Source organism: Leopardus geoffroyi, chromosome C3, assembly GCF_018350155.1.
Source record: "Leopardus geoffroyi isolate Oge1 chromosome C3, O.geoffroyi_Oge1_pat1.0, whole genome shotgun sequence".
Lineage (NCBI taxonomy): Eukaryota > Metazoa > Chordata > Mammalia > Carnivora > Felidae > Leopardus > Leopardus geoffroyi.
Window position 1 is genome coordinate 136,175,073 of NC_059338.1, and position 18,430 is coordinate 136,193,502.

Here is an 18,430-nt window from a genome sequence, read left to right on the forward strand (position 1 = left end):
GGGGCATGAGATACACTCCTTTCATTACTCAATCAGTCAGAAATTGGGCATATATTACCATATATCTACAGAATTATAGCTACCACTTATTGTGAATCATTTATGTTCTTTATGTGTTGTGTGTGTGTAGGGTATGTGTGTTTTGGTGATTCCTCATTAACATTATTTTTGCTGCTGATGAAGAAACTGAGACAAAGAAAGATGAAATAAGTTATCCAGTTAAATGGGAAAGACACGATTGAAACATAGGTCTTTCCTATTTCAAAATCTACTCAGTATAGTATATTTCCCTTGCTTATAGTTCTCTTTTGATTGATAGCATGAAATGAGCAATTTCCTGCTAGTTATGGCCACAGACATGTATGTATTTCTTTCTTAAAATAACATAATTATATCTAGAGTAGTTACGAAACTTGGTATTATTTGTAATATCTGTTCTACCAGAAATCATTTATTTCTGTGTATATTAATTAAAAGTATGATTATTCAGAGTGACATACTAAAAAATATTCAGGGGTATAGGCCATTTTTTCCATATATGTGTTCCAAAGAATATGGAGTTATTAATAGGTGTTCTAAAAAGGGGAAGAGGAGCTCATTGTAAAATAAATTTTGGAAACACTACATATCATATATTCTCTTTGGAGAGCAAATTAAAGACTGTAATAAAGAAAGCTATTTCCCAGTATTTCTCTAACTTGCTTGATAATGGGATATTTTTTTTTTTTTGGAAGACACTGTCTTAACATCTTAAAGAATTAGCATTCATTAGAACCAAGTTTAGTAGATGATAATATAGACTAAAAGTAAGCTTCTCTTTTGGCACATCCCAGTTAGCCTTTCATCAGCTGAGTGTGTTTCATAGCTAGAGCTACTTAAGGATTGTATTTGGATGTATTCCAAATGCATACTTACTACTAAGTATACTAACCTTTAAATGGTGCCAATTCATACTATTTCACATTGCTTTCCTGCCATTGTTGCGTTTTAAATACTCTTTATGCCTTTTCAGTATACTTAAGCCAGATATATTTGCATGTTTTTTTATTCTTACCATTTTAGATATGGGAGAAAGGACGACTATAAATGCAAGTGCAGATGGCAACATTGGAGCTATAGAGGATGGTAGCGACAGTGAAAATATCCAAGCAAATGGAATTCCAGGAACACCAATTTCTGTTGCATATACACCATCTTTACCTGATGACAGATTGTCTGTCTCTTCCAATGATACTCAGGTATAAATGGGGGGCAGCAGATGTCCTGTTAATCTTACACATTTATAGGCTACCAGCACTTTGTGGTGAATGTATCCAGTTGATAATGCTTGCTGATTACAGTTTGGGGAAATAAAGACTTAGTTTTTTCTCACTGATACAAATCAAAGCAGTTTATTCCCTAAATATATTGATAGCTAAATTTCCAACTCTAAGCTGTGTTTCATAGGTGTTCACATCTTCTCTTTGTACACCCCATTGAAATTACATTTAAAAAGAACATTTTTATCATATATTTGTAGGACGATTCTAGTTTCACTGGATGAGGAAGAACTTTTAGAAATCTAGGGAACTTCATCTTACTTTCATTCAGGGCTAAATGAAATCTGAACTATGGTAGTGATAAGGTTCTCCTGATCCCCCCTACCCTATATTTACTGTGTTTTCATTCTTATCCTTTTAATTTTTTTTTAATGTTTATTTACTTTTGAGAGAGAGAGAGCATGAGTTGGGAGGAGCAGAGCGAGAGGGAAACACAGAATCTGAAGCAGGCTCCAGGCTCTGACCTGTCAGCACAGAGCCCAACGCAAGGCTCGAACACATAAACTGTGAGATCATGACCTGAGCTGAAGTCGACACTTAACCAACTGAGCCACCCAGGCTCCCCTTCTTATCCTTTTAGATAAGGAAGTCCTACCCTGTATCATTGACCCGTATATAGGGTTCAACTTTCTTGGCCTTGTTGACCTTCATCAGTTAATAAGTTTTAAACATTGCCTTGACAATTTCTGCTGTCTTATGTCTATCTGTGCAGAATAGCTAAAACAGGACAAAAACAGAAAACACCAAATGACAGGTAGTAAAAAGCATGGTTTAGGCAATGGATGGGGTGTCTTGTCAGGGCATGATGTGCCAGATTTTGTTAGTAATGGTATGAAATGGATAAATTTTGAAGAGTTTTTGGTAGCAAAGAGAGAATATTTTTAAATAATTTATTTTTTTAAGGTATTTATTGTTGGGGAGCTAGGGTGGTATGTCAGATTAAAGAGAAGCAATGTGGCAAATTCTTCATCAGGTTTTTTTTCCAATAGAACCCCCTGTATTACTGAACTGAATAGAATACATAGACGGCTGAAATGATTTTACACTGTCAAATGTCTCTATTTACATGGTATATTAACTTGTTTAGGAATCTGGAAATTCTTCAGGACCTTCACCTGGTGCTAAGTTTTCCCACATTTTACAAAAGGATGCCTTTCTAGTATTCAGGTCATTGTGTAAACTGTCCATGAAACCACTGTCAGATGGACCCCCAGATCCAAAGTAAGTCATTGGCTATTCTGCTTGACACATACAGTATTTAATCTTGAAAACTTACTTACTGTAAGATAGTCTTTGGATTTTCTTATGTTCTTTTTGTCCTGTAGAACCCTGAAAAATGTATTTTAGGATTATTTTGCCTTTTTTAAAAAATTTTTTAATGTTTATTTATTTTTGAGAGAGAGAGAGAGAGCAAGCATGAGCAAGTGGGGGAGGGGCAGAGAGAGATGGAGACAGAATCTGAAGCGGGCTCCAGGCTCCGAGCTGTCAGCACAGAGCCCAACATGGGGCTTGAACTCATAGACCGTGAGATCATGACCTGAGCCGAAGTCGGACACTCAACCGACGGAGCCACCCAGGCGCCCCAGGATTATTTTGCCTTTTAAAAAATGTACTTGAAAAATAGTTCCAAAATTGCTAGATAACTTATACTATTTCCCAAAGTATACCAGCAACATTAGGGGATTGTGCTTGGTACATAATAGGTGCTCAATAAATATTGAATGATTGAAAGAATTCTTATTTCAATATTATAAATAACTTTGGAGTTAAAATAGCCCTGTTATATGTAGCCTCATGCTAGGTTTCTGAAAGCTACCAGTTGAAAGTTAATAAAACTAAGAGAAATAAATTTTAAAATTCATAATGAAAGGTATTATGTATTCATTAAGGTCTGAAAAATGCCATGATACCTTTCTCTGTGGGGAGCAGGGAATACTTAGAGATAGGAGTCACTTGTCTGGTTCCTGTCGAATGTGTAAGTTTAAGCCATAGGAAAGTGCCATTTGTAAGTCATAAGTTGTCAAATATCTTTCATTTCCTGTGAAATGAAACTGATTCTTGCTTAAGACTGGGTTTGGACACTCTTAATGTTGCAGCATGATGTAATATAGTATGACAATTTTAGGAGAACTTTCTGGAGAAAGAAATCTTAAAGAAGGCCTCAGTGACTTTGAGAAAAGAATATTGAAATAGTGGAGAAATGTAAGCAATGCTACTTCATTTTTTAAAACTGTAGAGCATTTCAGTTTCTAAATGTCAGCTGAGAAGAAAGACTAGAAGCACTTACATTTGTTATATTTTCTATAGTTTTATTTTGTCACATTGTACTGATTCAGTGAGAAACATCTTTTAAGCCCCAAAGCCAAAAGTTCTAAAATCATTTTAGGCCCAAATCCTGGGAGTCAGAGATATAACTTACTGATTTTTCTTTATTTTGAAAATATAAACTCTACAGAAAAAGGATTAAAGTTGTTCAGATTGCAATGTAAATTTGATTATACCCTATGTATGTTACAAATATGTATTCAAAATTTTTTCAATTTTTTATTCTCACTATGAAAAGAAAAATAACCGTCTCATTCTGAATTGTTAAAGACTTTAAGGAGGTAGTAACTTAAGAATTTGGTGTTATTGCTGAAGGCCATCTTTGCCTTGATTTGAAAATGTTATTAATCTTAAAAGTCTCAGATGTTTAGTTTTCCAAGTCAGATGTAAAAAAGTGTGATTTGAAAAACTATAAACAGAAAAGGGAGAATTCTTTAAAGTGCCCAAAATGAACACAAAAGAAAATAGATGAATTTTGAGGAGTACTATGGGGGAAGGGCATTCATTTAGCTCTATAAAAAGAATATAGTTTTGGGGATCTGAAATCTTTAATATTACAAAGGATTCTTATAAGGAATAATGTAAATTATCCTTCTGCTCTGTGGGTTTAAACCAAATATTAGGAAATTTTGAACATAGAAAAGACCTTGATCATCAGGGACATTAAACATTGGAATTGAATACTGAAGAAATTAAATTTTCTAAACTCTTCTTTTCTAAAGAATATATGGTTTTCTCTCTTGAATGATTTTTTTCTAAAATTAATGGCTTTTTGTAGTTATGTTTTTGTTTTGTTTTTTTGTCTTTGCTTCTCTTGATACTTTGTGATGTTGCTAAGATGATGATCCAGGAAATGTTTGTTAAGCTTGATTCATAGTTTGAAACTACCCCATTAAAATCTGCAGACCTGAAATTTCTAGCATCTTTTGCCTATAAAAGTGTACTTTATTGTGTCGTAAGACAATCATTTGATCATTTCTTCGTTAATGCCTTATAGATAGTAAGTAGTTAATAAATGTTTAGATGAGTGCATGAATAAATCCATGAGTTACATTGAGCACGTGCTAGGTACAAGGCATTTTGTTAGAGCTGGGGATACAAAAATAACTTACAACAAAAACTCATGTGTTAGAGAAGAGTAGGCTGCAGGTTTTAATAACTATTGGAATTGAGCAAAAAAGATGGTAAATTAGCTAGACTAGGAAGTAGCCATAACATAAAAGCCTTGGAAGGCTTCAACATGAAGGGGAGATACTTCACCCATTTCATGTTTTCCTATAGCTATTTAAAATCTCACTGTTTCTAACTTGATTTATTTAAGGTTTGTGTGTGTGTGTGTGTGTGTGTGTGTGTGTGTGTGTGTTATACTATATTTGCTGCACATATATAGATTCAGAGGCATAGCCATCTTGGAAAGTTGATATGCAATAATGAGCCCTGATATTATTGGTTCCAGTTTTATTTCAAAGATGGTAATATTTGTGTGATTCCCACTTACATGAAATTAAATATTCCTTGTTAGAGTTTCTTAGGTCCTTGAATTACTTGGCACTTAAAAACTATAAAATTTTTAAAGTAGAAATCAGGAACAATTAAGTTTACTGTCTGTGGTGTGAATGCGACTGATAATAGCATTTGGAATAAAAAGAATTAGCTGTTAGAACGTTTAAGTGTGTTCTGCATTTGAAAAGTTGCCTGGGATCCAATCTTCCTGGTCTGTTGGACTTAAGATGCCTGCTTTAATGGGAGAAAAATTATATTTGTGAAATCTGATAATTATAATGCTAGATACTGAGTAGAATATGGCATGGTGTATTGATCAGAGAAAAAAGTGAAAATTTAAGCTGAAAGGGTAGTTTTTTGCTTTTCATTATTTAAAATATTTGGAATAAATGGGTAAACTTTAAGAGATAAATGTTCTGAAAGCCTCTTTGTATTTCAAAAAAGAAAACAACTTAAGTGGTTGTTGAAAAAGTAACCTTGAAGTAGTCCTGTAACTTGGTCATATAACCAAAACTTTTTTAGGATTTTTGAGTAGCATGCCTAGGAAAAAAAGCACATTATATACGAAACTATTATATACTATGGAACTATTATATACTAAATATGGTACTTAATCTGAGAAGAGTTCGTGGTATTTTCTAAAAAGTGAAATACACTTGTGAAAGAAAGGAAGAAGGAATAAATCTTTATTTTTCTTGTCTCGTGGAACAGTGTGTTGATTTTAAATATGTGTGGATGATTGTTTTCCATTTAAAAAGTTTATGAAATTATGTGCTTCTTGAGAACATAAGTGGAACTAACCCGTTACTAATGGCGAAGTATTCGTATTATTCATATACTGTACTTTGTTTACATTGTAGACTTTTCTGTTCCTCTCTATTTAAAATTTGGTGAAATTATGTGGTACCAGGAAATATCTTTGGAACAGCTTTTAATACCATAACACTAAATTTGTCCATATACTTTGCCCTCTCTTTTACATTTTAGGTCTCATGAGTTGCGATCCAAGATTCTTTCATTGCAGTTACTTCTATCCATTCTGCAGAATGCAGGACCTGTTTTCAGGACAAATGAAATGTTTATTAATGCTATTAAGCAGTATCTCTGTGTCGCACTCTCAAAAAATGGAGTCTCATCTGTTCCAGAGGTTTTTGAGCTTTCTCTTTCCATATTTCTTACTTTGTTGTCAAACTTCAAGACGCATCTGAAGATGCAAATTGAGGTATGTTCTGCATTTAGGCATTGTTGGGTATTTCATTTGTTTAATGTTAAATCAGATTATTAATACCCTGGAAGGTTTTTCAGAATGTAAAATAATATTAGTGTATTGTTGTGAACAGTTAACCCTTAAACAGTAGTGCTTTGAACTAAGTAGGCCCAGTTACATGTGAATTTTTTTCACTAAGTGCAGGTACAGTAGTGTAAATGTATATTCTCTTCCTTATGATTCCCTCCTTCCCTCATTCTTCCTTCCCTATCTTTCCTTTCTTTCTGTCTTTTCTGTCTTGAGAGAGAGAGAGACAGAGGGAGTGAGCGAGCGAGCCAGGGATGTTCAGAGAGAATCCCAAGCAGGCTCCATATTGACACTGCATAGCCGAGTGCAGGAGTTAAACTCATGAACTGCAAGATCGTGACCTGAGCCAAGATCAAGAGTCAGATGCCTACTCCACTGAGCCACCCAGGCACCCCCCCTTATTATTTTCTTTTTTCTTTGTTTTAAGTTTATGTATTTATTGAGAGGGAGAGAACGAGTGAGGGAAGGACAGAGAAAGGGGAACAGAGGATCCAAAGCAGGCTCTGTGCCAATAGCCAAGGTTGGAAGCTTAACCGACTGAGCCAACCAGGCGCCCCACCTCTTTACGATTTTCTTAGTAACATTTTCTTTTCACTAGTTTACTTGATTATAAGAATACAGTATATAATACATATATAATACAAAATATGTGTTAGTTGAATGTTTATGTTGTTGTAAGGCTTCTAGTCAACAGTAGGGTATTAGTAGTTAAGTTTTTGGGAGTTAAAGTTCTATGTGGATTTCAAGTATGTGGTGATCAGTGCCCTTGACCCTCACATTGTTCAAGAGTCAGCTATGCTGCTTTTTTTTCCATTTACCCATTTAACTAACATGTGCTTATGAAATACTAAGCACTGGGTAAACACTGAGAATACAAAATCAAATTAAGACACAGCTCCTGCCTTCAAGGAATTTATACTGGTTGAGTGATTCTAGTTGTCTTCAGTTAATTTGGCCCTCACAATAATTTTGCCATTGTGTATATGGCATGTAATAATAAATTTGGTTATCTTAAAGTTGCAAAATATACTTTATATATATGTTTTTAAGCCATCGAAGTCTTGGCTACTTTAAAGAGGCTATTATTATTAGTAAGGATTATATTTTTAAGGTTATATTTTAGGAATTTAACATTTTAATTTTTGCTTTGTATTATTTTTCTAATATGTATATTTTATTTCTGAAGTTTTATCCCCGGGTCTTAATGGTCATGTGGTGCTAAAATATTTCCAGAGACTTGGTAGAACTAATAAATTAGGGAGTTTTCCAGCCATGGCTGCACATATAATGCAGGTGTATCAGTTCGTGATCTTTTGTTTTCACTTTCAATAATTGAATATTTAAAAATGGTATTTATGTTTTACTGGACTTAATTGGTGCTTGTTTCCATTTACCAGTTGTTGTTATATTGTCTCGGTTGGGACATTATACATTTTAGAAACCCTCGCTTTTATGCTAGTTAGCTTTCAACTATGTGTTTGATAGGCAGGTTGCATTTTAATTGTTACAATTTTTTAAAACTGAAGTATAGTTGGCACACAATGTTACATTTGTTTCAGGTGTACGACGTAGTGATCTGACAACTCTGTACATTATGCTCTGCTCACCACAAGTGTAGCTGGCATCTGTCACCATACAATGCTATTAAAATGCCACTGACTATACTTTTCATTACCATGATTTATCTATTCCATAACTAGAAGCCTGTATCCCCCAATACCTTTTACTTATTTATAATTCTTATAAATTTTATATTTAATCCTAACTAAAGATTGATAATTCATTAGCTCACAGAACAGATACATTATCATTTTCCCAGAGATTTGAGATGGTTAAAACAATCACACTTTATTACTAATCTACAGTATCTATTAAAATTCACATAGGATATTATGGGAATAAGACTGAATAAAGCCTTGGTATTTTAAGTGAAAAGTTTTTATATTGGGGCCAAATTTTGGACAGGAAATAATTTCTGGTACATATATATTGCCAAATTTTAGTTTGTCTTATATCTGTTAAAATAACGGAAGGCATTTAACTAGGTAGGATTAGTTACTATTTTTTGATAGTTTTTTCCCCATTATCTTCAGGAACTACAAATGAAGGAGATTAAAAAAAACCCAACTTTTGGAACTTTTGCTTCCATACTAACCCAAAAGTCTTTCATTTGATGATGAAGCATTTGGATTGCCATTAGATTATTTTGAAAGACTGTATTCATTTACTTAGAGATTTTTGAATGCAACTTTTTAAAGTACTGTTCAGTGGACTGTGAAATATAAATTCATAGGGAACCAGGTATCACAAAAATCATTTAAATTGGGATTACTATTTTTGTAGATTAAATGCAAATTAAATGCAGATTTATTCAATATATAAAATTTTGGGAAGCACAAATTTAAAAGGAAATACTACTAGTAAAAATTTCCTTTCTCCTCAGATGGTAGATTCTCATTACAAAATTGTTTTAATACTGTTCTGTATATTTAAAGAGATTACATGTATTTTACTCTCCATTGTCCCTTATGGGGAGATTGAGGATCAGACAAGATAAATGTAAATCTGTTTTTGAAAATACTAAGCATGTTCAAATGCTTGATAAGCTGTATTCTAGTTGGAGAAAACAAAGCCAACTTATGAAAACCTAAATTTGCAAAGCAGTGTTGAAATTGTTATTACATGAATATTCATTTTATGAGAATATACACTTCAGAGTTTCTGTAAAGTGATTTTTCTATGGACATTAACTTACATGTTTATATCAGAAAATCAGAAAATGGTTTATGCACAACTTTTCAAGAAAATATCTATTTGCAGACAAAGTGTTTATGATAGTATTGTTATTCTACATACGTTACGTTATAGGTGCTCTTTAAATCTTTTTTTTTTTTAATTTGGTTTTTCTAGAGCCCCTGTTGATAAGCATGGTGTCTTAAATACAATTGAAGGCTGTTGCTTATTAGTACAGTTTGATAATCCATAGAGAGTAGCTAAGGTTTTCATTTTCCTCTTTCTCCCAATCTAGTGGTTTTATTTATTCCATAAATTGGAGAGTTCCAAACTTTTTTTAATGTATTTGTTTGTTGAATATAATTGACAATATTAGTATCAGGTGTACAACATAGTGATTCAGCATTTGTGTACCTTGCAGGATGGTCACTGTAATAAATCTAGTTACCATCTATTACCTTAAAAAGTTAATACAAAATTATAACTATATTCCCCATACTTGGTATTACATCCCCAAGACTAATTTTATAACTGAAAATTTATACCTCTTAATGCCCTGGACCTGTTTTGCACCTCCACATCTTCATCCCTCTGTCAGCCACCAGTCTGTTTTCTTTATCTAGGAGTCAGGGGCTTTGTTTCCTTTTGTTTGTTTTTTTTGTTTTTTGGACTCCACATGTAAGTGAAATCATGCAGTATTTGTCTTTCTCTGTCTTATTTAATTTAGCATAATACCCACAAGATTCATCCATGTTGTTGCAGATAACAGGATTTGTTTTATATGAGTAGTGTTCCATTGTACATAAATATTCTATCTTCCTTATCCATTCATCTACCAGTAGACTTGGAGATTGTTCCTGTATCTTGTCTATTGTAAATAACACTGCAGTGAACATAGGGATCATCTATCTTTTCAAATTAGTGTTTTCATTTCTTTGTAGAGATATCCATTAGTGGAATTGATGGATTATATTGTAGCTGTACTTTTAATCTTTTGAAGAACCTCCATACTGTTTTCAATAGTAGCTGTGCTACATTGTAAACTGTACAAGAGTTCCCTTTTCTCTACATCCTTGCCAACACTTGTTATTTCTTATCTTTTGGATAATAGATGTTCTGATAGGTTTAAGGTGGTTTCTTGTTGTGGTTTTGATTTGCATTTCCCAGGTATATACATGCATTTATATATTTATATGAATATGTATGTGTATGTATGTATTTATATATATTTAATGTTTGCTTATTTTTGAGAGAGGAAGAGAGACAAAGCATGAGTGGGAAAGGGGCAGAGAGAGAGGGAGACACGGAATCCGAAGCAGGCTTCAGGCTCTGAGTTGTCAACACAGAGCCTGATCCGCGGCTTGAACTCACTAACTGTGAGATCATGACCTGAGCTGAAGTCGGACGCTTAACCTACTGAACCACCCAGGCGCCCCTGCATTTCCCTGATTGAGCATCTTTTCAATGTGCCTGTTGGCCATCTGTATGTCTCCTTTGGAAAAATGTCTGTTTTTATCCTCTGCCCAGTTTTTAATTGGTTGGGTTTTTGTTTTGTTTTGTTTTTTTGCTATTGAGTTGTGTAAGCTCTTTATATATGTTAGATATTAACCCCTTATTAAATATATGGTTTGCAAATGTCTTCTTCCATTCAGTAATAGTGGTTTCTTCACTGTGCAGAAGCTGTTTAGTTTGATATAGTCCCATTTGTTTAATTTGTTTAATTTGTTTAATGCTTTTGTTTCCCTTGCCTTTAGAATCAGATCCAAAAAGACATCACCAAGATTGATGTCAAGAAGCTTACCACCTATGTTTTCTTCTAGGAGTTTTATGGTTAAAGGTCTTACCTTCAAGTCTTTAATCATTTTAAGTTAATTTTGCATATGATGTAAGATAGTGGTTCAGTTTCATCATTTCACATACAGCTGTCCAGTTTGCCCAACACCAGTGATTGAAGGGACTGATTACTGATTCAGTCTCCTTTCTAGTAATTGGTCTATTCAGATTTTCTATTTCTTCCTGATTCAGTCTTGGAAGATTGTGTGTTTCTAGGAATTTATCCATTTCTTCTAGTTGTCCCATTTGCTGGTATATAATTGTTCATAGTAGTCTTCTGTGATCTTTTGTATATCGGTGAAATCAGTTGTAACCTACTGTTTCATTTCTGATTTTATTTGAGCCCTGTCTCTTTTTTCTTGGTCAGTCTACCTGAAGGTTTGTCAATTTGTTTATCTTTTCAAAGAATCAGCTAATTGTTTATTGATCTTTTCTATTGTCTTTTTAGTCCATATTTATTATTTTTTACTCTGATCTTTACTATTTCCTTCCTTCTACTGAGTTTAGGTTCCATGTATTCTTCTTTTTCTAATTCCCTAAGGTGTAAAGTTAAGCTGTTTAATTGAGATTTCTCTGGTTTCTTGAAGTAGGCTTTAGGCTTGTATTGCTGTGATTCCCCTCTTAGAACCACTTTTGCTGCATCATACAGAATTTGGGATGTTGTATTTTTCTTTTTTCTTTAGGTAGTTATGACCCAGTTGATCAGTAATGTGTTGTTTAATCTCCACATATTTGTAGTTTTTCCATTTTTCTTCTTGTAATTTCTAATTTTAAACATTTGTGGTTGAAAAAGATGTTTGCTATGATTTCACTCTTCTTGAATTTTTGAGACTTGTTTTGTGGTTTGACATGTGATCTGTCCTGGAGAGTGTTCCACGTGCATTTAAGAAGAATGTGTATTCTGTTTTTGGATTCTGTATACAGTTAACCCTTGAACGAAACAGGGCTAGTGACACTGACCTCCTGCATAGCAAAAAATCCACATTGAATTTCTGACTACCCCCAAAATTACCTACTAATAGCCTACTGTTGACTGGAAGCTTTACCGATAACATAAATAGTCAATTAACATACATTTTGTATGTTCTATGTAAGTATTTATTGGCTGCCTACTTTATGCCTTGCAGTGTGGACACAGTACTCAGCAAGAAAGATCCAGTCCCTCCTTCTTAAAAAGTTATGGTCTAACAGGAAATGGTGATGACATTAAGGAAGTAATAGAAATGTATTGGATTTTGTGAAAGAAAAGCACATTTCTTTTGGGCTACCTCAGTTGGTACCTCACCCAATTAGGAGGGAGAAGATGTTAGTCACCTCATGTTATCAGTATGAATTTCTGGAGCATATAACCTTCACAAAGGTTAATATGGGACTTCCGGTGTTTTGTTTCATTTTGTTTTGTTATCCCCTCTTAAATCAGTCATTTTTCCAAAATAAATTTGAATCTAAAAATTCTTTCTTAGCTCTTAAATCATAATTTGTTTAATTAGGTTGATTAACTCATTGTATTTGACATTATTTGGGGTAAAAAATACTGAAAAATAATTTGTTTACAGACAGTAGAGATTTCCACCATGAGAGTAAAGTTTACTTATTTTGAGAGAGTGCGGATGTGTGCGTAAGCGGGGGAGAGGCAGAGAGAGAATCCCAAGCAGGCTTTACACTGTCTGTGTGGAGCCTGAGGAAGAGTTGGAACTCACTAACTGTTAGATCGTAACCAGAGCTGAAATCAAGAGTTGGAGGCTTAACAGGTGACTGGGCCACCCAGGCGCCCCAAAAGAGTAATTATAAAAAATACCATAGTGTAAGAGATTATTTTTATTGTGTGGATTAGAACATTAGGTACAATTAAATCTAGGAAAATTAAACACCTGGTACTATGATGTCTGTAAAACATAACTGATGAACAGAATATAATTTATACTCTTTGGGGGATGAAACAGTGAAGTATGAATTACATTGGTTTTATAAATGTGTTCATGAAATTATCATTCAGAGGAGCGCCAGATCTTTGCAGATTTCTTTTGTAGTGGCTGTGTGATAGCAAACAAAATATTGTGAAGTGCAGTGCTCCTACTACAAGGACTACTCAAAAGGAATTGAACTCCAGAGGAGCCTGGGTCATAATCTCTGCTCTATAGCTTTGGGATATTTAGAAAGTGATCATATATATGAATTATAAACACTATTTTAAACAGAACTTTTTCCCTAATCACAGGTGTTCTTTAAAGAAATTTTCCTATACATTTTGGAAACTTCTACCAGCTCATTTGACCACAAATGGATGGTTATTCAGACATTGACAAGGATCTGTGCAGGTATTTGAAATTATCCTTCTTTATTATCTTTTCTTATTAAGAGATGTTTACTATACTCCTATACTAGATGCTTCTTGTTAAACGTAATGTATTATATTGTTACAGATGCTCAGAGTGTAGTGGATATTTATGTAAACTATGACTGCGACTTAAATGCAGCAAATATATTTGAAAGACTAGTAAATGATCTATCAAAAATTGCTCAAGGACGGGGCAGTCAAGAACTTGGTATGAGTAATGTTCAGGTAAGAACTTTAAAAGCACTTTCAAATTTAAACTTGGCCAAGGAAGAGCTATGTGTTTTCCTTTAAAGAGTTTTTTGTTTTATTCTTTTTATGAATTATTTCGTAGGAACTGAGCCTGAGGAAAAAAGGCTTAGAATGCTTAGTGTCGATTTTGAAGTGTATGGTTGAATGGAGTAAGGATCAGTATGTGAATCCCAACTCTCAGACAACTCTTGGTAAGGTGGCATTTTGAGTTATAATTCTTTGTCATTTCAAGTAAATGATACTTGCAAGAGGATAATTCCAGTTGCCATTAGACCAGTTTCGTGACCTCTTTGCTCATTTAGCTGATAAAGAAGCATTCTGTATGAGTTCAGTATGAGCTTTAGAATTATGTATTTCCAACTTAGTTGTCCAAACTTTTTTCTTTCTAAATCTTCCTTGAAATACTTTAAATACCACATGAAAGTGAAGAATATTTATGCAACTTAAGTAAAAGATAATTATAGAAGAAACCTATACAAGCCAAAATGTTTTAAGATTGATTTGTTCACCTATGTTTGGCATTTACCCTTACTAGGAGAAAAACTCATGCTGCAGGTCTACCCTAGTATTACATCAGTCAGCAGTCCTTTGAGGGAAAACTCTTCCTTCTGTGGCATGAGCTGAGAGCAGAAACGCAGTGGATACTTAGCACTGCAACTACAAAAAGAACTTTTAATGGTGCAAATTACACAAATACTAATTGCAGTGTGTTTTAGTATCAAAGTATATTGTCTGGGATGGCACCTAATAGTTTGTTTGTATTGCATAATTATCTAAGAAGCATTAAAATATCTTGCCTTAATTGACAATTTTTTTTTTAACCTTTTACATTTTTTTCTTTGAAAGAGTGATTTACTGTATCAGTCTTTCTACTTACAGGTCAGGAAAAACCCTTAGAACAAGAGACGAATGAAATCAAACACCCTGAGACAATAAACAGATACGGAAGTTTAAATTCCCTGGAGTCAACATCATCATCAGGAATAGGCAGCTACAGTACACAGATGTCTGGCACTGATAATCCAGAACAGTTTGAAGTCCTAAAGCAACAAAAAGAAATAATAGAACAAGGAATAGATTTGTGAGTGTCCAATTTTAAGGAGAAATGTTATTGAATATCCTTCTGCTAGTACAGTATCACCCTTTCCCTGGGTTTGTCTACATCTTCAGATTATTTCTGTTCCCTTCTCATTATCACCTTTCATTGACTAAAACTGGGCATAGTTCTCCTACATCCAAGACTTTTGGTGGCTCCTTATTCAGCTCTCCTTGTTTATTGTCGTCTAGCCCAACAGACCCTTATAGTGCACATTAAATTAGTTTTGCAGTGTATATTATATGCTGTTGATTAATATATCATCTGTGTAGTTTTGTATTGTTCAGTTAGTAGCTCAATTATAAAATCCCCCATTATTTTTCCTAAGCAGATGACAGGTCAAAAAATTTATAGTATGACACTTCTAATAACTAGCTAGCATTCTCCTTTATAGGTTTTATATTTTCTCTAGTTGAGTTACAAATTTGCTTTCTTTTTTTTAATTTATTTCTTTTGAGAGAGAGAGAAAGAGAGAATGAGTGGGGGAGAGACAGAGAGAGAGAATCTTAAGCAGACTTCGTGCTGTCAGCATGGAGCCTGACATAGGGCTCAGTCCCATGAACAGCAAGATCACAATCTGAGCCGAAATCAAGAGTTGGACCCTAAACTGACTGAGCCACCCCGACACCCCTACAAATGTGCTACTCTTGTTCTTGATCCCTTGTTATCAATGTCATTTTTATATGTTGATTAGGTGATAACTTCCATTTCCAACCTGGCTACTCTACCAGACCCAGATCTTGGGAAGTCTGTTTTCCCACTAAGCTTTATGGCATAAGCCTGCTCCTGGACTGTTTCCTGTCTAAGTAGTACCATGCTGCTTTTATCCCTGTAATTGCCCATCTCTTTCAAAGAGAAGCTGTGAGGAAATGAAGTTGCTGACATTTCTCCATGAATCTAGCTACTTATAAACTGTTAAAAACTCCCGTGTACATTTACATGGTTTTCTCCTTCTACTGGAAAGCATTTCTTCCTAACTCTTGAGCAGTGCCTTTTGGTGAATGTTCAAGTTTCCATTTTTTTAATCATTAATATAAAAAAGTTGACAAAATGCATGCACATGTTTTGGTGATAAAATTATAAAATCTTGCAAAATTGCCTCAGGAAATAGCCACTAATACTTCACTCATTCCAGTTTTTCAGTCAATATTTATCAAAGTCCCATCTGTTCCGGACATTATGCAAGGTCCTAGGGAAACTTGATGAATGAAACAGACATGGCTTCTGAGGGACTCAAGGTCTAATATGTATAATTAGACATTCATATTGAAATTCTGGTTACTCTGCAAACATATATTTGGTGTTTGGGACTGTGTGCCAAGAACCATGAAGGCACTGGGTCTTGTATTTAAGATTACAGTGTATATAATATGAGCAAAATAGTTTTTTTTTTCGAATAGTACTCTGTCCAGTCTATAATAGTAGACAAAGTGCTGCCAAGGTATGGTAGCTCTGTTTGTGGTACTTGGGAGTGAGAGGGAGTCGTGACAGGACTTCAGAGTGGTCTCCTCAGTCTCTACTGCTTTCAGCCCCTGGACTTGATCTCTGCTTCATACTTTTATGAGAATGCTTTCATGTCACTGTGCTCCCATTACACTCTTCCATGACTGTTTGTGGCACCACTCTGTCCTGTTCCTCCTACCATTCTGACCCTTGTCATCTCAGTCTTGTTACGGCCTGTTTATCTCCTGAATACAGCTTAGCATTTCCAAAGTTCTGTCCCTCAGCTCTTTTCTTACTTTGTAATTTCTCCTAGGTGATCATGCTCTTTTTCATGACTCACTTTGTATGTGCTAGCGTGTCACCGCTCCCAACTGTTACTTTTAACATAAATACCTCTACAGAAGTCCAGAATCATGTCTGTAATTACCTGTCGGACAACTCTGTTGGATACTGCTTAGCTTCTCTCAGTATTGTCCATCACCGAATTTATCAGTCTCCGTTCTCTCCATAATCAATTCCCTAATACATCTACCAAAAATATATTGGTAGATTGGATTGTCTAAAAGACAAACAGAAAACTACTGTTTCTGTATTTCTTATTTAGGCTAGTAACCCCAGCAGGCTACTAAATTTGTAAGCTAGAATTCTGGGAGTTACTTAGATTTTCCCCTTGGATCTAATCTGTCATTAAATTCTGTTGATTCTACTTCCTAAGTATCTGTGCTATTTATCTCTTCTCTCCGTCTCCCACAATTGTTCTCTCAAGTCAAACCATCACCATTTCTTGCCTTGACTAGTGCAGTCTTTTAATTGGCCAATTTCTTTGGTCTTATTTATTCTCTAGTCTTTTCTCACACTTAGCTAGAGTGATCTCTCTTGAATAAAAGTAAGCTTCTATTTCTCCCCACTTCTGCTTTTAGAGAATAAAGTCACAGTTTCTTATAATTGGATATAATACCCTTCATGATATGGATCTGCTGGACTCTAAGCTTCATCACCTGCCACTTCTTTATCTCATTTCAGCCTTCCAACAATGCAGAGCTGTTTATTCTAATGTCATGCTGTTTTATGCTTCCATGTATTAGTATGACTCCTTCCTCTCTAGGATGTTTTTTTCTTATTCTTTATGAACTGTGTAATCATTCTTCAAACCCCAGTTTCACAGTCCCCTCCCCGGGAAATATATCACAGCCATCTCTGTTAGTTATTTCTCTTCTGTGCTATCTTACCTTGTGAATACATTAGTTGTTGCACTTTTACAATTTTTAAAAATCATGTTTATTTTATTAGGGAGAGAGCTTCTAGAGGGCAGAGATTGTGCTTATCTCAGTGAAAGATGTTTGATTTTAATTTATGGTATGAATTAGGACTTGACAGGAGTCATTAGAACAGGTGAGGACATTTCAGACAAAGAGAATGGCATGTGCAGCAGCACGGAGGAAAGGGACATTTGAGGATTACTGTTCAGGATAGCAGAGGCAGGGTTGGGGTAGCAGTCACAGAAAATGAAATGAGAGCGTTGAGCTGGGTCCAGATTACAGGAGGCCTTATTTTCCATGGAAACAAGTTTTTGTCTTGTTCTTGGCTTTAGCTTACTATGTATGAAGGGTTTTAGTCATAGTAGCTGCAGCATCAGATTTCTGTTTTGGAACGATGTCTTTGCCAGTAGCCTGAAAGATGGGTTAGAATGAGAGCAGAACCAAAGCTAGCAAGACCATTCAAGAACTATTGTAGTACCCTGGTGACAGGTGATGAGGGACCAAAGTAATTAGTGGTGCAATAAAAGTAGAGAGTAAATGATGTGGAAACAAGGAGGTGACATTTGAACTGGATCTCTAAGCATGAACGAGAGTTCCACAGAAAATGAATGGAACAGGTAAAGGTCATGTAGAGGAAATAGACTGCAGAAATGCATTATGCTTAGGAATTGAGAATAGGGTATTTGGGATTAGATGGGTGAGAGGGGTTGAGATGAACTGGAGCTATGTTGAGAAAGATCTTGTGTATCAGTCTAGTCGGTTTGGACTTGCCTTTGAAAACATTGGTTATGTAGGAATTTTTTCATAAAGGAAATAATGATGTCAGATCATGGTTAAAACAGTCACCAAAATCAAGTTCTTTACTTTAAAAGCAGGAAACTTAGAATTAATCACTGGGTGTATGTGGAATGAACCAAGATTACTTGAGCATCAAGGTGAATATATATATTAAAAACATGAGACCTTTAGTATTTATATCCTTACTCAAATTGACATTATCTCATATAGTCTGTGAACTGGTCCATATCTTTGATAAAT

The 18,430-nt window shown here is 34.6% G+C and overlaps 1 protein-coding gene across 3 annotated transcripts in view; it reads left to right on the forward strand.

Moving 5' to 3' along the window:
- The window catches only part of ARFGEF1 (ADP ribosylation factor guanine nucleotide exchange factor 1), a 150,167-nt gene that overhangs the window by 78,986 nt on the left and 52,751 nt on the right, over window positions 1-18,430 (forward strand). For all 3 annotated transcript variants that reach the window (XM_045455005.1, XM_045455006.1, XM_045455007.1), the window contains 7 exons: window positions 1,063-1,238; window positions 2,407-2,540; window positions 6,135-6,369; window positions 13,226-13,325; window positions 13,431-13,570; window positions 13,677-13,785; window positions 14,474-14,675. In XM_045455005.1, the coding sequence (XP_045310961.1) occupies window positions 1,063-1,238; window positions 2,407-2,540; window positions 6,135-6,369; window positions 13,226-13,325; window positions 13,431-13,570; window positions 13,677-13,785; window positions 14,474-14,675 (1,096 nt within the window). The remainder of the gene's footprint in view (window positions 1-1,062; window positions 1,239-2,406; window positions 2,541-6,134; window positions 6,370-13,225; window positions 13,326-13,430; window positions 13,571-13,676; window positions 13,786-14,473; window positions 14,676-18,430) is intronic.